The sequence below is a fragment of the Phyllopteryx taeniolatus genome, chromosome 7 (genome assembly GCF_024500385.1).
Source record: "Phyllopteryx taeniolatus isolate TA_2022b chromosome 7, UOR_Ptae_1.2, whole genome shotgun sequence".
NCBI classification, from domain to species: domain Eukaryota; kingdom Metazoa; phylum Chordata; class Actinopteri; order Syngnathiformes; family Syngnathidae; genus Phyllopteryx; species Phyllopteryx taeniolatus.
In genome coordinates this window covers 1,222,569-1,245,800 of record NC_084508.1, presented here as the reverse complement: position 1 = coordinate 1,245,800, position 23,232 = coordinate 1,222,569, and the positions used below count along the sequence as shown (strand labels likewise).

The window sequence follows — 23,232 nt, the reverse complement described above, 5'->3', positions numbered from 1 at the left end:
TTGTCTTTTACATCATTGCGATTTATTTTTGTTAACTTTATGTCCCTCTTCTGTTAGATGATGCAGTAAGGTCAATGAATCTTTGCATTTGTCTTCATCTGTAGATGCCAGAAGACATGCGTGTTGTGAATTAACTTGTGAATAAATAGTTGGACTTTCACAGTAACCTTGCGGTAATCTAGTAAATGTATATATATATATATATTTTTTTCTCAAATGTGAATGCAAACCAAAATTGACTGTTATTTTCTATTGGTACTGAAAAGAATGCATTAATGCATTAATGTCCACTACTGTAAACACAGTAGCGTCTGGTCTTAATGAATTTAACAATGTGCGTGGGTTTGGTACGCATGCTCTGTATTACTGCAGCTCATCACATTCTTTTTTATCTTCTATTTTTGTGATAAGCTCCAAGGCTGCAGACAACAGGGCCTTTCCCACGTTTAACGGTGGCTTGTCTTTTATTTTTTATATAATTTGATTCCTCCAACGCGGCTATTTTTTGTGTATTTAACCAACCATTAAAGCCGTGTTCGGTTATCCCTGTCTCTAAATATAAAATTTTATCAGGATCCTGTTTCTTTTTTTCTTTTAAATTTAATTTAATGAACCTCCAACCTTTACACTGCAGTGTATTCCTGTTTTTTATTTTACTACTTCCTTTCCCCATTTGAAAGAATTTGGTTCAGTGTAATACTACCTAGGGTAGTCTAGAACACTGTTTTTTGTTGTTGGTTTTTTTCAGTAGGACGGTGATTCAAATTTACTTTCTGTGGTAATTCTCACTTCAACTCTTTCGAGTGGAGAATTCTTGCCTTTGCATCCACAAAAGTCCACCGTTTACTTTCCCACTGTTTTGGTATGGAATGAAAAACCTAGTGGTTTCCCATTTCCCATTTACACTCTCATTCAAACAGTTTTCATTCACACTGGCTCGTCAGAGGACTCCGCCGTCCCATACGGAATTTAACCACGTCTGTCAACAGCTCATTGGAGGACTCCGCCATCCTATACGGAATTTAACTACGACGCCACGAAACTTTCCTAGTTTCTTTATTCATTAAACACGGAATTTAAGTACGTACAGGACTCCGGCATCCTCGCGGAATATGTCGGACTCCGCCGTCCATTACTTGCCAGTGACTAGTATTACACAAGGTTTATTAAACACGGAATTTAAGTACGTACAGGACTCCGCCATCCTCGCGGAATTTCTGGACTCCGGCGTCCTTTTTCCTAAAAAAATTTTTAAATTTAACTCACCAGTCGTCTTCAATCCTGTGGATTGTCGTCAACCTTCAGATCCCAGTTGAGGAGAACGAAGACCAGTCCCGTAAAGGGTCTCACTTGCCGTGGCCACGGTCTCTTAACTGGAAGTCGGCTCCACAACTGGAATCCTCGGGTGTGTTGACATCCGGCTCGAAGGACCAATTTAATGTTGGATTTATCTTACCCAACATTATAAAAAATAGACACAAAAGGAATGAAGACGCTGGTTTCTTTTTCTCATGAGGAGGGCGTATGGGAGATTGTTCAGATCACAGCCTCTCAACACGCTCTAAACAATCCCCCCCCTCGCTCCTGCATTTATTTGAAATAGGAGGGATTTACAAATCATAATGTTCTAAGCAATAAGACACAACACAAAATATTTGATAATAAGAGGGTTTTTCCCAGACATAGTATTCTAAACAATAAGACTCGACACATAATATTTGATAATAAGAGGGTTTTTCCCAGACATAGTATTCTAAGCAATAAGACACAACACAAAATATTGGACCAACACTTGTCCCGACCCGACCACATCCGATCACGTCCTTGGTCCAGGCGCCCTTCCATCGGATGATGCTGAGTCATCTTTTCGAAGGCGAGACATCTAAAATCGTCCATAATACTAATGCAAGCTAAGCAAATAAATGATAACTTCTAGAATATATTTAACAGAATCCCTTTGCTTTAATCACTGCCTCTACGCCGTGGCATTGAGGCAATCAGCCTGTGGCATTGCCTAAGAGTTATGGAAGCCCAGATTTCCTTCATGCTTGCTGTCAGTTCTTCATTGTTTTTGGGTCTGGTGCCCCTCATTTTTCTTTTGATAATACCCCATAGATTCTCAATGTCTTCCCCCAAACCCTTGGACCTTAATTGCCAAATGAAAGGCACACTTTACTTTCATCGGAAAAGAGGACCTTGGACCACTGGCCAAAAGTCCAGTCCTTCTTCTCCTTGGCCCAATTGAAGCGCTTCCTACGTTGGCTCTGGCTCAGAAGTGGCTTGACCAGAAGACCCCGACAGTTGTAGCCCATTTCCCGGATGCGTCTGAATGTGGTGGTTTTTGAAGCTATGACGTTCCGCCTCATTCCACTCTTTCTGGATCTCTGCTAGATTCTTGAATCTTCTCTGTTTGATAATCCGATGAAGCCCACTGTCATCTCTTTTGCTGGTGCATCTTCTCCTGCCACAGTTTGTCCTTCCACTAGACTTTCCATTGATATGCTTGGACACAGCACTCTGTGAACAGCCAGCCTCCTTAGTTTTGATGTTTTGTGGCTTACCCATACTGTGGAGGGTATCAATGATGGTCTTCTGGCCAGTTGTCAAGTCTGCAGTCATCCCCATATCGAACCCAACTGAGACAATTGAACCAAATGAAGCCATTTAATGACACCTGGGGAACCCTGTGCAGGTGCTTTGAGTTTAGCGGATGACTCTCAGTTTGAAGAATTTATGGCCTGCAAAATTTGGGCTGAGTATTGTAATTTTTTTTCCTGATTTTGTGGGTTTTATGAGCTGGAAGCCCAAATTATGTAAAAACAAACAAATAAATACTTCAAATTGTTTAGATTTGTGGGCCCTGAATCTATAATCTATGAAAATTTAACTTTTTGAATGGAATTATGGAAATAAACTTTTCTATGATTTTCAAAGTTTTTGGAAAGCGTCTATATATATATATATATATATATATATATATATATATATATATATATATATATATACACATATACATATACAGGAAGTCCTCGATTTACGAACGAGTTCCGTTCCTACGCTGGCGACGTAACACGAATTTCCGCGTAAATCGGATTTCACCGTTAAAGTCGAAATTTACGGCGAAATACTTCTGTTACGGGTATTGTCCCACGTGATTGTGACAGCAAGCTCAGTGTGTGTGGGCGTGTGCGTCGATGTGTGAGTGAGACGGGACTTCGCAGATGTGGCGTCATCCGGCGGGACTATGAAGGAGGAAGGAGTGCGCGCCGGTGCGAATGTGTACAGTGGCAAGTGTCGTGACGGCGACCGGGGAAGAGTAGCGATGAGCGGAGGACCCGTTGACATTGAATGTGCAGAGGAGCTAATAAAGCCATTAAAGCAGCAAAACGGTGCTTCGTGCCTTTATTGTTGCCACCACCCAACTCGGCTGTTCAACGAGAGAAAAGAGTTAACCCCTGCGTCTCCCGACCACGGTCAGGTGACCGTAGCAGGAAAGGTTAACACTTCGTATAAAGAAAATAAAATACGTTAAAATAAAAAAAATAACATGCTGTACTTACCATTACTGCTGAAAGTGTAAAAAAAAAAAAAGGCAAAGATACTCCTGGCGCACAAACACAAGACAAGCACTATGCACTAGCTAAGCAGAAACACTATGGTGCTGGGACAAAATGGCGGACAAGCCACGGGCGTCATTAAGTCGAAACGTCGTCGGCCGAGTGCGTCGTAACTCGAGGACTTACTGTATATATACACTGTAGCATGTTCCAGATACTTGTGTTTTGTATTCCTCACAGTTAACACTGTCGCCATGCCACGCTCTCTGCCAGTTCTTATTTTATATATATATATATATATATATATATATATATATTCAAGTTTTTTTGGAAAGGGTCTCTCTCTCTCTCGCTCGCTCTCTCTCTCTCAATAGTAAATTATTATAGATTATATCTTGTAATTGCAAAATATTAACATTTATAGATTATAACTTTAAATTGCTATACATATTAACGATTTTATCTTTAAATAGCCATATAGCTAGAGTACAATATATCTTCAAATGGTAGTATACTGCTTAACGATTATAGAATATAAATGACTATATTTGTCTCGAGATAGATATCTATCCACACGCATGGATACAATAGTGCAGGAGTGTATGAGGGCAGCAGAACAGTGGTGAGGTGTTCTGTAGGTGTGACGGAGGAGTTTAAGGTGGAGGTGGGACTGCATCAGGTATCAGCCTTGAGGCCCATCCTGTTTGCAGTGGATAAGCTGACAGATGAAGTGAGACTGAAATCCTCATGGACATGATGTTCGAAGAGGACATTGTGATCTGCAGTGAAAGCAGGGAGCAGGTGGAGGCATGCACTGGAAAGGAAAGGAATGAGGATTAGCCGAAGAAAGACAGAATCCAATCGTGCTGAAAAATACTGATGTGCCAATATTTTTGACCACGACTATAAAAAGACACATTATCCGGGATCTCTTTAGATGTGCGTCCCGCATCTGATACGCACAAAAATTAGCAGGGACGCATAAAGCATAATTATTCTGCGTTTGATGACGCATGGTTTAAGACCCGTCCTACGTGTGTGTGTGTGTGTTGGTGAAGAGCTTCCAAACACAGCGAATCAAAAGTACAAATCCTGTGTTGGTGCGAGCCAATCAGAGGCAGAGTCGGGCGGGTTATCTTTCCAAACAATGGACACGGGAAACTTAACTTTATTAGATTCGCTAGCCTGCGAGCTAATGAGCTAGCGACCTAAGAGCTGGAGCGAAAAAGATCACTCGACCGCGGTGACAGTGTTAAAACGTCAGCACTCTGAGTTGTGTGTATGCGACCGGTGTCAGAGTTTGGTCCGCATTGCCAGCAGTAAGTCGGACTTGTTTCCGGTGAGGGTTGGACTCCGCCAAGGCTGCCCTTTGACCTCCAATTCTCACTGGAGCCGTTCGCAGCCGAGTGTGAAGCGGCTGGGATGAGAATCAGCACCTCCAAATCTGAGACCATGGTCCTCAGTCGGAAAAGGGTGGCGCGCCATCTCCAGGTCGGGGATGAGATCCTGCCCCAAGTGGAGGAGTATCTTCTGGTCTTGTTCACGAGTGAGGGAAGAATGGAACGGGAGATTGACAGGCGGATCGGTCCAGCGTCTGCAGTGATGCAGACTTTGTATCCTTCCGTTGTGGTAAAGAAGGAGCTAAGCCGAAAAGCGAAGCTCTTAATTTACCGGTCGATCTACGTTCCTGCCCTCAGCTATGATCACGAGCTGTGGGTCGTGACCGAAAGAACAAGATCCCGGATACAAGCGGCCGAAATGAGTTTCCTCCGCAGGGTGTCCGGGCTCTCCCTTAGTGATAGGGTGAGAAGCTCGGTCATCCGGGAGGAGCTCAGAGTAGAGCCGCTGCTCCTCCACATTGAGAGGAGCCAGATGAGGTGGCTCGGGCATCTGATTCGGATGCCTCCCGGACGTCTCCCTGGTGAAGGGCATGTCCCACCGGAAGGAGGCCCCAGGGACGACCCAGGACACGCTGGAGTGACTACGTCTCTCGACTGGCCTGGGAACACCTCGGGATCCCCTCGGAAGAGCTGGATGAAGTGGCTGGGGAGAGGGAAGTCTGGGCGTCCCTGATAAAGCTACTGCCCCCGCGACCCGACCTTGGATAAGCGGTAGAAAATGGATGGATGGATGTACCTTTGGATTTCCACTGTGGCACTTGTAGTGGCACTGCCAACTTGGTTTTGGGCAGACACATGGTGATCAAGTGGAGCCCACAGGCTATAGGCATCATGGTCTCCATCTGGCCTTGTCACTCTTTCTTCTGTTGGTGGAAATTCCACTTGTAATGCAGCGCCACTGATGATTGCTGCCTTTCCACTGCACTTTGGGCATTTTAAATGGCCACAAAATGGATCCAGTATTGTTGCCACTGACAGGGAGGTTATTTTTTCAAATTTATAAAATGTTTCATTTAAATTGTTCATCAAGGTTTTTGCCACTACAGCACTAGTACTGCGATCCATGGCTTTAAAATTGCCAACAATTTTGCGAGCTTTGGTTTGCATCATTTCCAAGTCGGGGGTCTGGGCATTTGACTTCTTAACCACCAGATTCAGCATGTGTGCAAAGCAATATGTGTGTTTTATGTTCAGCTGGTTAATGCTTGCCACCATACTGTGGGCCCCATCGGTGACCAACCCCACTCAGCCATTACATTGGCATTATTTACTGCAATGTTAGCTGCTGAGTGAATCTGTGGGAAATATTGGACACCTAAAAGGACGGTGGCCAGATCCATGTTTGGGGTGATATAGGGATATAGTGCCATGTTATGGCAAGATAGGCATTCATGTTCACTGATGTCCACATATCATCATTGGCATTATTTACTGCAATGTTAGCTGCTGAGTGAATCTGTGGGAAATATTGGACACCTAAAAGGACGGTGGCCAGATCCATGTTTGGGGTGATATAGTGCCATGTTATGGCAAGATAGGCATCCATGTTCACTGATGTCCACATATCTGAAGTCAGGCTTACAGCTGAAGCTAGCTTGACTTCATCCATGACTGAACAACAACCATCATTAAATGGTTGTGTTTTGTTTAATGATAATGCTTTTCTGAAATGCTTGACCGTTTAATTTGAATTCCATTAAAATAAAATAGTATTTCTTTCACCTGGTCCTTCATGTTTTCTTTAAAGAATTGTACCCATCTTACAAATTCTGCCTGGGTAATCAAACATATGAGCACAACTATGTTTTCTAATTTACTAAATATAAGTAGGGCTGTGAATTTCATTATAAGAGCAAGTAAATTAAAAAAAGGATTTGATGTTCAAAAAATTCTTTGAAAAAAACTGACAAAATACAGATAATACTTCATGTTTTGATCATAGGGGTAGAAGCAAAATCATGAATTGAAAAAATGCATTATACATAGGTAGAAGGGTTTTACAGAATTTTGAGGTCAACTTTGGGGGTGCGTGTTATACATGAGTACCCATTATACACGAGAAATTACGGTACCTTTTTCCGCAGATCTATTGACAATTCCTTTGCTTTCACCGTGACTCAGAATCCAGAGATGTCAGTGCAAGGGTCTGTCAGGAGCCCAGAAACTCAGTGAACCTTTATACACACACTGATTGCAAGCAGACAGATCACAGGTGTGGATGGTTACCTTTAGTAGCCATTCAAACCCATTTGTGTGCCAAAATCTCAAGAGTATGTAAACTTTTGATCAAGGTCATTTGTGTAGTATCTGTTGTCAATTTGATTTAAAAAGAGTAAACACAGTTGTTTGGTAATAAATGGCTTCACCCAAGCACTTACCATGAGTGAAAGAAAGGGTTTTGTGTTATCAGTCATATTCTTGGAAAAATGGCCAAGAAATCATAAATTCTGCCAGGGTATGTGAACTTGTGAGCACAACTGTATGTAAATAAAATAAAAGCACCACTTTCAAATTACAACACTGCATATTTTAGATTTTCAGTCAGACTGTGGACAAGCTGGATGTGGCCTGCGGGCTGTCCTATTTAGTACAGTTGGGCAAAAAAGTATTTAGTCAGCCACCAATTGTGCAAGTTCTCCCACTCGAAAAGATGAGAGAGGACTGTAATGTTCATCATAGGTATACCTCACCTATGAGACAAAATGAGAAAAAAAATAAATCCAGAAAATCACTATTTGATTTTTAAAGAATTTATAGGCAAATTATGGTAGAAAATTAGTATTTGGTCACCTACAAACAAGCAGGATTTCTGGCTCTCACATACCTGTAACTTCTTTGAGATTCCTCTGTCCTCCACTCGTTACCTGTATTAATGGCACCTGTTTGAACTCGTTATCAGTATAAAAGACACTCTCCACAACCCCAAACAGTCACACTCCAAACTCCACTATGGCCAAGACCAAAGAGCTGTAAAAGGACACCAAAAAACTAAAAAACTAGACCTGCACCAGGCTGGAAACGCTAAATCTGCAATAAGAAATCAGCTGTGCGAGCAATTATTAGAAAATGGAAGACATACAAGACCACTGATAATCTCCCTTGATCTGGGGCTCTACGCAAGATCTCACCCCGTGGGGTCATAATGATCACAAGAACGGTGAGCAAAAATCCCAGAACCACACGCGGGGACCTAGTGAATGACATGTAGAGAGCTGGGGCCGAAGTAACAAAGGCTACCATCAGTAACACACTAAGCCGCCAGGTACTCAAATCTTCCAGTGCCAGACGTGTCCCCCTAGTTTAGCCAGTACATGTCCAGAACTTTGCTAGTTTGATCCAGAAAAGGATTGGGAGAATGTCAGATGAAACAAAAATAGAACGTTTTAGTAAAAACTCAACATGTCGTGTTTGGAGGAGAGAGAATGCTGAGTTGCATCCAAAGAACACCATACCTACTGCGAAACGTGGAAAAATCATACTTTGGGGCTGTTTTTCTGCAAAGGGACCAGTACGACTGATCCGTGTAAAGGAAAGATTGAATGGGGCCATGTATCGTGACATTGTGAGTGAAAACGTCTTTCCATCAGCGAGGGCATTGAAGAAGAAACGTGGCTGGGTCCTTCAGCATGACAATGAGCCCAAACACAGCGCCCGAGCAACGAACGAATGGCTTCGTAAGAAGCATTTCAAGGTCCTGGAGTGGCCTAGCCATTCTCCAGATATCAACCCCATGAAAAATCTTTGGAGGGAGTTGAAAGTCTGTGTTGCCCAGCGACAGCCCCAAAGCCTCAGCTGCTCTCGACGAGATCTGCATTGAGGAATGGGCCAAAATACCAGCAAAAGTGTGACTTACAGAAAACGTTTGACCTCTGTCATTGCCAAAAAAAGGTATATAACAAAGTATTGAGATGAATGTTTGTTATTGACCAAATACTTATTTTCCACCATTATTTGCTAATAAATTGTTTAAAAATCAGACGTGATTTTCTGGATTTTTTTTTTTTCTCATTTTGTCTCTCCTATGATGAAAATGACAGGCCTCTCTCATCTTCTTAAGTGGGAGAACTTGCAAAATTGGTGGCTGACTACATTTTTGCCCCACTGTATATATAATACTTTTTTTTATTATTTTTCATCAGAATGAAAAAGAGAGAAAATGACAAAGATGACGATGTAAAAGAGGAAGAGCGGGAGCAAAAAGACAGGCGTTGTTTTCAGTGTGGGGACACTGGTCACGTAAGGAGGGACTGTCCTGAATACCGCCATCTAAAGCAGAGGACTGCCGGGGCAACAGGTAACCATTACTATACCTATACTGCACAGTGTTTACCCGTTATAATGCCATTCATCGCGAGTGCACCCACCATTTCGCAATGTTTAAGCGATCGTTTTTATGGGTTTTCAAAGTTTACTTACTGTATGTAATGCCCTTGCATGTGGGCAAGGATAGCTTTGGTCGGCGAAGCGCTTTTCAGCCGTTTCTTAAACCCAGAGAAAAGAGTAAATCACGAGAGACAGTGAGCTTACACACATTGCTGCTGTCAGCCACAGCTCACGCCTAAACACTCAAATGCAAACTCGCCAAATGCATACCACCACACCAGGCCCCACCTCTTCAAGCCATATGTATGTATCTAACACATAGACACTACAATATGTACAGTATTTTCTATACATTTTATGCTTGCAATTTTCGTGTTCAAATACTGTACAATAACGATGTGTGTTAAAACGTGTTTTTTAAACAAGTGAAAGAATTTTTTTTTTGATGTGGTCTCTCCTATTTTCGGGATCTTCTACTTATTGCGGGTTGGTCTGTAACGTGTCACCCACAACAAAAGGGAGACTCACTGTAATACAAAAAATACAAGTGCAATTATAATGCTATTCTGCCCTCATATTTCTCCTCAGCTCCTCACATGGTACGGTCTTTGGTGAATTCTCAGTCCATCACTGGCTCCCAGGTAGTGCCAGACTGTCCTGGAAGGGCCAGGCTATCCTCGGAGAGCGTGAGTAGTCACAAATGTTAAACTGGAGTTGATACAAACACAATAAAAAACACCGCACACACAGACACACGGGACAAATCGGTGCTCTCGTCAACATCCGTCCATCCATCCATTCTCTGAGCCGCTTGTGCTCACTAGGGTCACGGAAGTGCTGGAGCCTATCCCAGCTATCATCGGGCAGGAGGCGGGGTACACACTGAACTGGTTGCCAGCCAATCGCAGGGCACACATAAACAAACAACCATTTAGAGTCTTCAATTAACCTAGCACGCATGTTTTTGGGATGTGGGAGGAAACCGGAGTGCCTGGAGAAAACCTACACAGGCACAGGGAGAACATGCAAACTCCACACAGGCGGGGCCGGGATTTGAACCCAGGCCCTCAGAACTGTGAGGCAGATGCTCTAACCAGTCGTGCCGCCCTCTCGTCAACATCTTTACAAAAAAAAAAACTGGTGTTGAGCAGAAAATGAAATGAACATATATTTACATCACAATATTTGAAAACAGTATTGCTTTGGTTAAAGTACTATGCTCAGGGTACACATCATTTTGGTCTGGTTCTCAAATGAGCATCAGCGATTGTTGGTTGGTGCTCATTTCTTTTTATGACCCACCCATCTCACTCAATGAACTTATGAAGACATACTGTACATCCTATTTGTTACTTATTTTATTCACCAAAAAAAGGAATAAAATCTTTTTGTTTATAACCTTATAACCGTTTTGTTTTACTTTTAGGTCTTATTGCATCTGCTTAACGTTTTATTAGTCAAGTACGAGCCAGTTCACAGCTGGGAGATTATTATACAGTGTATATTATTTCATACCTTCAATGGTCTATACTGTACTGCATACCTTGAGTTTTAGATTGTATATTTTTCTAATGCATATATTCATGTTATTCTGCTCTAATTCGTGGGAGGGTTACTGTTGTTGTGCCAGGCCACACTGCCATTTGCAATGATGATGTTGAGGAGGAAGATGGTGGGGGTTTGGTAGGTGCTCTCCAGAGGTCTTGCACAGGGCGCCATTCATGCTCGCCTTGCCACTGGCCGACGACCAGCCACTGGAGGATACAGTACACACTTTAGTGCTCTACAGGAGCAGTCAACAGTCTTTTTTTGCACCACCGTGGTCCAGTTTAACGTTTGACGGCACGTCAGATCTGCTGTGCAGCAAGACCGCCTTGTTGGCGTCCCCTGCACACTCAGCCACAGGCTCGTAGCTGAGCTCCAATAAACTGAAAAAGGAACAAAGCAGTGCATGAAGTGGTTCCATTCAGTATGTTCAGTGAAAAGATTTGTTCGTTTGTTTGAATGAGTTATTCGTTGAAAGCACTACTCGATCAACGTCTACCACTGTGCTAAAAAAAAAAAAAAAACGCAAAGTGCATACTGACACACTTCAACATTTTCGGTGCTCATTTAAGTGCACCACTTATGAGCACCCTTGATTGTGCTTCAGTTCGCTAACAGTCACTGCATCCACGTGGAGCATTCAGTTTTGCTTTGTCTCTCGCGCACTGTGAATGTCGTTAGCCCCGTATGTCACATTAATTTTTGTTCGAAATTAACCCCTCAGTATGTTTCACAAGCAAGTGAAAAGTGCAAAAGCAAAATCAAATTTTATTTATAGTGCGCATTTCATACACAAGGTAACTCAATGTGCTTTACATGATTAAAAGCATTTAAAAACAGACAAAAATAGCTTATAAACATTTAATACAAAGAGAAAAATAAAAGTACAATTAAAACAGCGTACAGTACAAGAAATATCATTTAAAAGTGGAAATCTTCTAAAAAAGCATGAGAAAAAAGAAGACTTTTTAACCTGGACTTAAAAACATGCACACTTGTGGCTGACGTCACTTCTGTTGGCAACTTATTCCATTTGTGTGCAGCATAATAGCTAAATGCTGCTTCACCATGATTGCTTTGGACTCTGCTCCAATATTTGACCTGAGTGTGTCGATCTCAGAGCCCGACTGGTTTTATATTCCATTAGCATTTCTTTCATGTATTCAGGACCTCTAAACCATTTAGTGATTTATAGACCAGCAGCAGAACTTTAAAATCTATTCGAAAACTGACTGGGAGCCAGTGTAAAGACTTTAGAATTGGACTAAAATGCTTTGACCTCTTTGTTCTGGTCAGAACCCGAGGTGGAGCATTCTGAATGAGCTGCAGCTCATCCAGTCCAGTCAGAAGAACTTTACAATAGTCGTCTACTTGAGATAAAAGCATGAATGAGCTTCTCCTGGTCTGCTTAGCACATGCAAGCCTTCAACCTGGATATATTCTTCAGATGGTAGAGGGCGGTTTTGGTAATTGATTTGTTATGACTGTCGAAAGTCAGGTCGGAATCTATCAGTACACCAAGGTTTCGGACTTGGTCTTTGGTTTTGAAAGAGAGTGACTGAACGTATTTACTAACAGCGATCCTCTTTTCTTTATTGCCAAAAACAATAATTTCAGTTTTGTTGTGGTTTAATTGAAGAACATTTTGGCTCATCCAGTTATTTATCTGTGTTAGACAGTGACAAAACACCTCAATTGAACTGTAGCCATCTGGAGAAACTGCTAGATATAACTGTGTATCATCTGCATTGCTATGATAGTGCAAATTAAAGTTTCTGAAGAATTTGACCCAAGGCTAGCATTTCAGGCTGAACAGGAGGGGTCCAAGAACTGACCGTTGAGGGACCCCCTAGGTCATTGCCATTCGATGACTTACCACTTCCAATGGTTACAAAATAACTCCTTTCCTCCAGGTAGGACCTGAACCATTTAAGGACTGTTCCATTTAGTCCGACCCACGTTTCCAATCTTTTCAGGAGTATATTAAATCTACCGTATCAAAAACAGCACTGAGATCCAACAAAACCAGAATTGACACCTTTCCCGACTCAGTATTGACTCTTATACCATTGAGCACTTTAAAAAGAGCAGATTCTGTACTGTGATGAGTTCGGAAACCTGATGAAATTTGTCAAAAAGTCAATTTAAGTGCAAGAAATTGCTGAGTAACCTTCTCAACAATCTTGACTATGAACGGGAGATTTGAGTTGGGTCTATAGCTTGCTAACATGGAAGCGTCCAGCGTTCTATATATATATTTTTTTTTAGAAGAGGCTTAATGGCAGCTACTTTAAGAACTTTAGGAAACTCGCCTGACTGAAGTGAGCAGTTGATTGAGAAACAAAGACAAAAGACAAAGCAGTAATTGTAAACAGGATGAGACAAGTAAGTATCTTTACATTATCTACAACAATGAAACATTAAATATGAGTGTTGCATGGGGCTGTAGTGCTCCACCCTGTGAGGGAAGGACAGGACAGCATAGAACAGGACAAGGGCAGGACAAGGGTCATGAACATGGGCGATTCACCATCACACCACCAATACTCCCCAGGAGGTAGCCCCAGTGGTTCCCCCCCCACTCCCGAGATCAGGAAGGAGTGTAAAAAGTCCCGACAGACTCCGGAACAGCAAACACAGGGACAAGAGGAGAAGATCCCCACACCATGCATGTGTCCTCTCACCATGCAAACCAATCTAAAATGTGTGAAAATAAAAAATAAATAAATTGAATAATAATAAAACAACAACAACCTTGACAACAAAGAATACAGAATTCCATTGTTTACTTTCATATTTATGAAAATAGTCTTGCTTTTGTCAAATGTCCAGTAGCACCCCACTCAGGCAAAGGAATCAAGAGTCCAGATTTAGCATGTTGAGGAAAGGTGACCAGCTATCTACGTATATGTGTATTTGAATTTTTCGTTCTGCTGATATTTTTTCTATCGCAATATATTCCATGATGAGATTTAGCCACTGACTGATGTTAATAGCGTGTTTGTTTTTCCAGTTTAATAGAATTGTTTTCTTCGCGGTAGCTAACACGACAAGTAATGATTGTGAATATTTATTAGTGAGGTCAATTATGCTTAAGTCGCCAAGTATGCACAATCTTGGGGAAAGTGGAATCCTGTAGTTCAAAATATACGAGGGTTTTTGTATATACGAAGACCAAAAGCATTGAATTGGTGTACATTCCCATATTGCATGAAAATAGGTGTCTGGGGTATATTTGGTGCATTGCACGCATATATTAGATGGAGAGAAGCCCATTTTATGCACAGTGTACTGAGTAAAGTGTGTTCTATGGAGCACTTTATATTTTGTGTTTTTTGTCATTCTAAACGTATTGTTACAAATCTGTATCCAGTCGCTACGGTCAGCAGACATGGAAAGGTCTTCTTCCCATTTGGTGATTGGTAAGTGCATTGATTTCGTACATGAAATTAATTTATAAACTTTTGAGAGATTTATTTTACTTTGCGAGAGAAGCTTCATTATTTGCTTGACAAACTCCGGCAGTTTGCTCTGGAGTGTTGGTATTCTTTTTTTTTTTATTGCTGCTTTTAATTTATTGTATTGAAGAAAGTTTCCGTCTGTTATTTGGAATTATTTGGAACAGTTCATCACATGTCCTAAAAACATTATTGTTAAATAGTTGTTGTAGGTGGTCAATTCCATGTTGTTCCCATGTATTAAAATGAAGGGGTATATTATTAATTTCGAAAAATCTGGATTATGCCAGATTGGGGAGCGCATACTGGGAGCTAATTAAATTCCTGTAGATTCTAAACTTTGCCACCAAGCCATTAAAGTGGATGCGATTATTGGATTCTTGAAACATTTATGGCGTTAAAGACTAGTAGAATTAAAAGGGAGTTTTGGGAGTTTGATGTTGTTGCAGTCTGTTTGTTCCAATTCTGGCAAAGAATCACACTCCTTATTGTGGCGTAACCATTTGATGAGGTATTGTAATTGGTTAGCTAAATAATAGTGTTTAAAGTTGGGAGCATTTAGGCCTCCCTCCTGTTTACTTTTCTGAAGAGTGGATAAACTGATTCTATTTTTCTTATTTTTTTAATAAACATTTATTACAGCAGAGTCTAAGGTTTGAAACCATTTAAATGTTGTCTTAAATGGAATAATTGAAAATAAATAATTTATTTGAGGTAAGATTTTCATTTTTATGGTAGCTATTCTTCCCAGTAATGATATAGGCAAGTTATTCCAGCGTCTTAAATCAGATGAGATTTTTTTCCAGAAGTGGTGTGTAATTTAGATTTGTTAGCACTGTGGGTTTTGACGAAATATTGATACGTAAAAACTTAATGTTGATGAATATTGCAAATAGCATTGGTGAAGAGTGGACATCCTTGTCTGGTTCCTCTTTGTCATGTAAAACTTTGTGAAGTGATCCTATTTGTGGTGACTGTCGCTTTCTGCGAATTGTATAATGTTGCTATCCAATGTATCAATGAATCTCCAAAGCCAAATTTGCGAAGTACTGCAAACAGGAAAGCCCAGTTAATTTTATTAAAAGCTTTCTCTGCGTCAAGTGACATGACGATTGTGTTTAGATTTTTACGCTGTGACATGCTTATTAAATTCAACAGACGTCTGACATTATTTGTGGAACTTCTACCTTTAATGAAGCCTGTCTGGTCGTAGTGGAAGTACTGTTTCAAGTCTCGCTGCGAGGGCTTTCGAAATAATCTTGATATCTACATTAATCAGTGATAAGGGTTGACAATTCGCCGCGAGAGTGGGGTCTTTACCTGACTTTAGTAATGACTTCATTGAAGCTGTGTTCATATGGCTACTAATTCTACCTTTACCGTTTATCTCCTTGACTGTTCTGAAAAATAGAGGCGCTAGTATTGGCCAAAAATGTTTAACAAATTCAACAGGGATTCCGTCCGGGCCAGGCGCCCGTCCCGGTTGCATATTTTTTAATGCGTTATGTAATTCTGTGATAGTTAAAGGAGCATCAAGGCTGTCTTTAGTTTGTGTATTTGATTCAGGGATGTTTAGATCCTTAATAAAAGTTTCAATTTCTTTTTGATCTGGGTTGTTCGAAGATGCGTATAAGCTGCTATAAAAATTGTAAAAAATGTCATTTCTTGCGGTGACTCTGTACAGTTGCCGTTTGAATCTTGAATGGCTGTAATTAATGACTTTTCTTTATTGCGCTGAAGTTGGTTCGCAAGCAATTTTCCCGATTTATTATTGTCCTCAAAGTTAGTGTATCTTAACTGTTGTTGTAGAAAATCTGTTCTTTTTGATAAGATAACGTCTAATTGATGTTTTGCATTTGGAAGTTGGTTTCTAAGCGTATCTGTCAGATGAATTGCACATTCTTCTGTGAGGTGTTTAATTTTTTCCTCAATTCCATTTTCCAATTTTTTTTCTTGTTTTTTCTTATACAAAGAATATGATATGATTCGACCTCTCAAAACAGCTTTCCCAGTTTCCCACAACAGAAATGGGGAAATGGTTGGGGAGTCGTTGAATTTCAGAAACTCATCCCATTCCTTCCTCATGAAAGAATCAAAATCTGGGTCCTTCAATAGGGACGTGTTGAAGCGCCATGTTGGTGGGGGTCCCAAATTTCATTCAACTTTTAGATTGAGAGAAATTGGTGCATGGTCGCTGATGATGATTGCATGTATTTTGGGAGGAATTCCTTGAGCTGCCAAATTGTTTGAAAGAAAGAAATCTGTTCTTGAGAAAGAGGGGTGAACTCTCGAGAAAAATGTGTATTGTCTTTTTGTACGGTTGTTCAGCCTCCATATGTCAACGAGACCAAAGTCATCCATATACTGCTCTAATATGGAGCATTGTGGCTGATTTCTATTTTTGAGATTTGAGCAATCTATTAGGGGATTTAGCGTAAGGTTAAAATCACCACCCATAATAATTGTAGAATTGGCTGACAAGTTTAACAAGTGTGAAAAGAGCATGTGAAAAAAGGCTGGATCATCTTTATTTGGAGCGTATACATTGACAATTGTGTAAAGCTTGTTAAATATTGTAGCCTGTATAATTATATATCAGCCATCTGGATCTGCTACTGTACTATTTATTGTAAAAAGTCATCTTTAATGGACGAGTATTGAGACTCCTCTTCGGCTACAGTTATAAAAGGCCGAGATAGCCTGAGTGAAATTAGAGTCAATGAGACATTTTTCTTCTGATTTAGTACGGTGCGTTTCTTGTAATAGGAGGAGGTCTGTTTAAATTTAGTGGTATAATAATAACCTTAATTCTCTTTGCCTGTGATTGAATGCCATTGACATTCCAAGACACGAATGTTAAGTGTGACATATAATGGGTGTGTGTATCATAATTTTAAATAGATTTGGTATTATGCATTCTTTGTTGTTGTTTTTTTGAGTTTTTGGGAGATTTTTTTGGTATTGTGTTGACGAATGTTCTTTAGAGAGGGTGATAGAGATGCTATATTTAAGTCAAAGTCAGGGTACATAGATGCGTAACGAGCAAACACTGAACATAGGAAACAAACAGTGACAAGGGGATAATATGGTGTGAAGTGGTGGTTTGTGGTGCGCAAGAAGAGTTTTGAGCGACTTGTGCGTTTAGTGTGTGTGGAAACAAGCAGAGCAGGAAAGAAGAGAGATAGGAGTGAGAATTAATGCTGGTGGCATGCTTGATTCCGTTTTTGTTTGTCTAAGCAAAAGTGTAAAGAATCAAACAAAATACAATACACTTTTGACAATTCATAACGACAACAGATCAAAAGAGGTACTTACCTAGAAGAGCCAGGGCGTGACGTTGGCATCACGAAACAGTTGGCCGTCGACATATAGCTTGTTGACAACTAACCACGCTCGTTTGCCTTTGTCAAGGAAATCCTTCATCAACGGGTACAAAATTCTATGCCTCTCATTAATTTCCTTGGGGAACTGGTCGTTCATTCCAAACGAAGTCCCTTTGAGCTCCTGACCTTTGGATTTTAGCAAAAAGTGTTCAAACTTTGCCATGATGGGACGTGGATCGGGTTTCCTGGATGATGGCCTCCCAATCGGTGGACACGGTGAAAAGTAATGCTGTATCTTGAGCGCGGACATCATAAACTTTTTAATCTGCACCTCTGGGTCTTCCGGAGCATTTTCTGGAATCCTCGAGAAAATGAGATTGTTGCTTCTTGATTGAATGTCCAACGTAGTTTATTTCATGAGTTTGTATTCCAGTCTAAGAATTTGTAGTTCTCCTGACGTTGACATCATGTTTGATCGAAGCGCAATATTATCTAATCTTAGCTCGTACACTTGTTGCGTGAATTCCAAGCTCTTTCGGAGTTCGACGATCTCCTGGCGAAGCAAATCAAGTGCAATTGACAATTTCTTGTCGATTGAAAGGAGGACACTCGTCTGTATATCTGTCGAATCAAGTAAATCCTCAGTTGAGGTGGAACAATCATCTTTTTTCCCACTTCCGCGGCAGCTCGACACGCTGGCTCGGATCCTCCATGACAAGACGAGTTGGTGTTGCCGTAGCTGCGCGGATAGCAAGTGGCTCTCTACAAGTTACTGCTGCTTGCAAAGGTGGTGAAGGAAAAAAGAAAAGAACGAAGCGACAATTTGCTGTTGAATTTTTTTTTATCTTGTACAACCCCAATTCCAATGAAGTTGGGACATTGTGTTAAACATCAATAAAAACAGAATACAATTGCAAATCATGTTCGACCTATATTTAGTTGAATACACTACAAAGACAAGATATGTTATGTCCAAACTGATTAACTTTATTGTTTTTAGCAAATAATCATGAACTTAGAATTTTATGGCTGCAACACGTTCAAAAAAAGATGGGACTGGTGGCAAAAAAGATGGAGAAAGTTGAGGAATGCTCATCAAACACCTGTTTGGAATATCCCACAGGTGAACGGGCTAATTGGGAACGGGTGGGTGCCATGATTGGGTAGAAAAGGAGCTTGCAAAGATGGGGCGAGGTTCACCAATTTCGACACACCACAGAAACGATAACATGACGGACAATGAATGAATTAATTAAAAAAATTGCAACGCATGTGAACTCAGGTTTCAAAATAGTCAAGAATGGAGACATTCTCTGAGCTTCCAGACACGGTGGGTGTGTTGCTGGGTGCTCTGAAAATCATGCCTTCAGCTGTCAATCAAATACTTATATTGCGGCTCCTATCTATGTGAGGGAAGAGGAGTGATGCACATACAACGGCTGGAAAATAAATAAATATATATATATATATATATATATATATATATATACACACACACACACACACACACAGCCGCTGAAATAAGTATTTAAGACGTTGCCATTTTTCTCATTAAATATATTGCCAAAGATTCTATTGACCTGAAAATTTCACCAGATGTTGGGAACATTCCAAGTAACCCATACATCCAAAGAAAGTAGAACAAATAAACTCAGAAATTAAGTTGTGTGTAATAATGTGAAATGACACAGGGGGAAAGTATTGAAAACAACAACTGGTATTTATTTAATACTTTGTACAAAAGCCTTTGTTTGCAATGACAGGTTGAAGGCGCCTCCTGTATGGAGAAACTAGTCGCATGCATTGCTCTGGTGTGGTTTTGGCCCATTCCTCCACACAAGCAGTCTTCAAATCTTGAAGGTTGCGTGGGCTTCTTTTATGGACCTTGAGGTTCAGTTCTTTGCATAGATTTTCGATTGGATTCAAGTCATGTGATTGGCTGCGCCATTCTAGCAGCTTTATTTTTTTTCTTTGAAACCAATTGGGACTTTCCTTGGCAGTATGTTTCGGATTATTATCCTGCGGAAATGTCCACCCTCGTTTCATTTTCATCATTCTCGTAGATGGCATTAGATTTTGTTAAGAATGTCTTGGTACATTTGCCCATTCAGCCTTCCTTCAATCATGTGAAGTTTCCCAGTACCATTTGCTGAAAAGCAGCCTCACACCATCATGTTCTCACCTCCAAACTTCATTGTTGGTATGGTGTTTTTAGGGTGATGTGCAGTGCCATTTCGCCTCAAAATGTGCATTATGGCATCCAAACAGTTAAATTTTGCTCTCATCAAACCAGACTATATTCTCCCAGTATTGAATTGGCTTGTCCAAATGTTGTTCAGTACACTTTAAACGAGCTTTGACATGCTTTTTTTTTCCAGCAGTGGGGTCTTGCGTCGTGAGTGTGCATACAGCCCATGGCAGTGGAATGCATTGCTCATTGTTTTCCTTGTGACAACAGTACCTGCTAATTCCAGGTCTTTTTGAAGCTCTGGTGGTCCTTGACTCTTGGACAACTCTTCTGATTATTCTTTGCACTCCTCTGTCAGGAGCACCTGATCAAGGCAAATCTATGGTGCTATGATTGGCTTTCCACTTACGTATTACGGCCACAACGGTACTCACTGTAACATTCAAAAGCTAAGCTATGCACCTGTAACCAATGCCAATGTTTTGCAACAATTAGTTTACAATGGTCTTGAGACAGCTCTTTGTTCTTACCCATCATGAGATGTGTCTTGACTCACACCTTGGCAATGAGACCTTTTCATAGGCCATCAGTTAGGACTGAACCAGCTGATATTCATTTTCACTGACAAGGGGCTGGAATGCTATTTAATTATTGATAGATTTTAGGTGTTGTCTTGGGTTTCCATGCCTTTTTGTACCTCCCTTCATGTGATCAAAACTTTTTCCGTGTCATTTCACATTATTACACACAACTTAATTTCTGATCTTATGTGTTCTACTTTTTTGTATGTATGGATTACTTGGGTTGTTCCCAACATCTGGTAAAGATTTCATGTCAATAGCACCTTTGGAAATATATTTAGTGAGAAAAATGGTGACGCGGTAAATGCTTATTTGAGGTGGGATTCTGTGGTGTACACGTTTCGAGTTGCAGCCTTCGGCAACCATAGGGTTAGGTTTAACCTGTCCGCACCTGTGACATGAGTGGCTGAAAACCCTTCCCCATTGTACGGGACCTTTGCCATGTGCTCTCACCGCTGTCGGGCTGATGTAGGGCTGCGGATCCTGTGCGGTTCGCTGCTGCCTCGCAACACAACGCGTGTGGGGCCTGACGGCAGAGACATGTTAGCCCAAATAACACCAAAATTTAGAAGGTGAAAAAGAGTTTTAAGCAATAGCTCAACAATTCAGTACTATATTGTTCTCAGTCTTTGCATATTTTTAGCACTTATCTTCCGACATAGTTGATGCATTTAGAAACAAACCAAGAAGTTACGTTTTGGGGCAGTTTAATAGCTTTAAGTAAGTTCAGGGAGGGCAGAATAACGTACGTCACACGCTTGCTGCAAGCAACACAGGTGCATTCAGGAACTTGCATAAACACACCGCACTGTTCGGCACAATCATTGTTCTTTGATTAGAGTGTTTTTAGATCATAAAAAGCCAAAATCGAAATCCCAATTAAATTTTTATTATTTGCTCAGCCCTAAACTGCATTGAAGAACATTTAAAATTGAATAGGCAATTGTTATTTCAAATGTCAATCATTATTTCAAATTTTACATAAACCTTCTTGTGTGTGTAGCAACGGTATGAGAGATATAATGTTGATTCTTTTTTTTTTTTTTTTTTTCTCCTCTATAGTCAGACAGTCGCCAGATTCTACCCTATTCTCCACAGCCCACAGCTGTGTCTCAAAGTTCCCCTCAGTCCTGCAGTTCTCCCAAGCCCTCCCAAAATAAAACCATTTCTTCAGGTCCCCAGAAACAGCCCACTTACCCCCAGGTCCCTCTCTCCATTTTCAACTTCCCTTCATCCCACCCAGGCCAATATCACCTTGGGACACTCTCTGAACTGTGGCCTCTTCCCTCCCACCAGCACCAGTCGCATCCATCGCAGAGCCAGTCTCATCACTCAGCTCACATCCCCACTCCATCCTGGCCCATTCACAGACCTCTGCTTTCTACAAATACAACGACCGCCCCCTCCCCGCCTGGCTTGAAATTTGCTCTTCATTCAGCATTGGGAAGTACCACAAGCTCCGGGGGCAGCCCCAACCCCATAAACCTGAATGATCCTAGTATCATTTTCGCACAGCCGGCAGGAAGACCAGTGGGCATTGGTGGGCCAGGACGGGAAGGACACTGGCTCAATCACTTGGCACAACCTGGCTCACTTATGGGAAATGGCACTGTGGTCAAGTCAGGTATTTACTGGGTGAACTTTGGTGGCATTTTCTGGTGTCTCATGTGGTTCTGTATGTCAGTACAATTCTACAACCAAAAAGAAAAATGCAAAAATTTTCTGAACAATTACTCTTTCTAAAACATTGACTCCCAACTAGTGTGCCGTGGCACATTAACTGTGAGTGAATTGGTCGGAATTATTATTTTTTTATTTTTTTTTGGTACTACAAATATGTATCTTTGTTCATCCGGCTATGCCAACGATGTATACTGACAGGCAGAACAATTTAATGCTCTTCCACTAGATGGCAATTCAACTGTGTATCCAATTTTTGTGACATTTTTGTTTGGTGTTTCATGAGATTTTTTTTAATATAAAATATGTGCCTCGGCTCAACAAAGGTTTGGAAACACTGTTCTAAACCATTACCAGTAAGAGAAAATAACTGATGATTAGGACTCAAATCTTCATCGAAGGCCTGCTGCACACTGCCTGATGCTGTTGAACCCGATTGGACTGGACCATCACATAAAAATTAGAGTTGCTGACTCTCCCCGAGCACATTGAGCGATTCGCTATGGATGGATGCCCTGAACAAGCGAGCCTGTATTGGCGTTTGATGCTGTACATACAGTATATTGTACTTTGTCACGTTTATTAAACCATAAAAAGTGCCACCAGAAAGTATTCACACCCCTTCACTTTTTCCACATTTTGCATGTTACAGACTTACTCTAAAGCTGATTTGAGTATATATATATATATATATATATATTTTTTTTTAAATCTACATAAAATATCCCATAACGACAAAGTAAAAACATATTTTCAGACAGTTGTGCAAATTTATTGAAAATGTAAACATTTAAACATAATAGGTACATAAGTATTCACACCCATGGCTTAATATTTTGTTGAAGCACCTTTGACAGCAATCACAGCCTCAAGTCTTCTTGGGTATTTCTCCACGGGTTTGGCACCCGTTTTGGGGCATTTTGTCCCATTCTTCTCCGCAGATCCTCGCAAGGTCAGTCAGGTTGGATGGGCAGCATCGGTGCACAGCCATTTTTAAGTTTTGGTTGGGTCACTCAAGGACATTCAGAGGCTGATCCTGAAGCCACGCCTTCATCTTGGCCGTATGCTTTGGGTCATTGTTGTGTTGTAAAGTGAATCGACGCCCTAGTCTTGAGTTCCAGAGCACACTGGAATAAGTTCTCGAAGAATTTCTCTATTTGACAGCTGTCATCTTACC

At 40.9% G+C, this 23,232-nt stretch overlaps 1 protein-coding gene across 3 annotated transcripts in view; it reads left to right on the top strand.

Annotated features, from left to right (window-relative positions):
* tut4 (terminal uridylyl transferase 4) overlaps positions 1 to 23,232 on the top strand; it is a 128,765-nt gene that overhangs the window by 85,727 nt on the left and 19,806 nt on the right. For 2 of the 3 annotated variants that reach the window (XM_061780353.1, XM_061780355.1), the window contains 3 exons: positions 9,097 to 9,251; positions 9,869 to 9,966; positions 21,438 to 21,999. In XM_061780353.1, coding sequence (XP_061636337.1) covers positions 9,097 to 9,251; positions 9,869 to 9,966; positions 21,438 to 21,999 — 815 coding nt within the window. The remainder of the gene's footprint in view (positions 1 to 9,096; positions 9,252 to 9,868; positions 9,967 to 21,437; positions 22,000 to 23,232) is intronic. The other variant, XM_061780354.1, reaches the window with a different exon arrangement.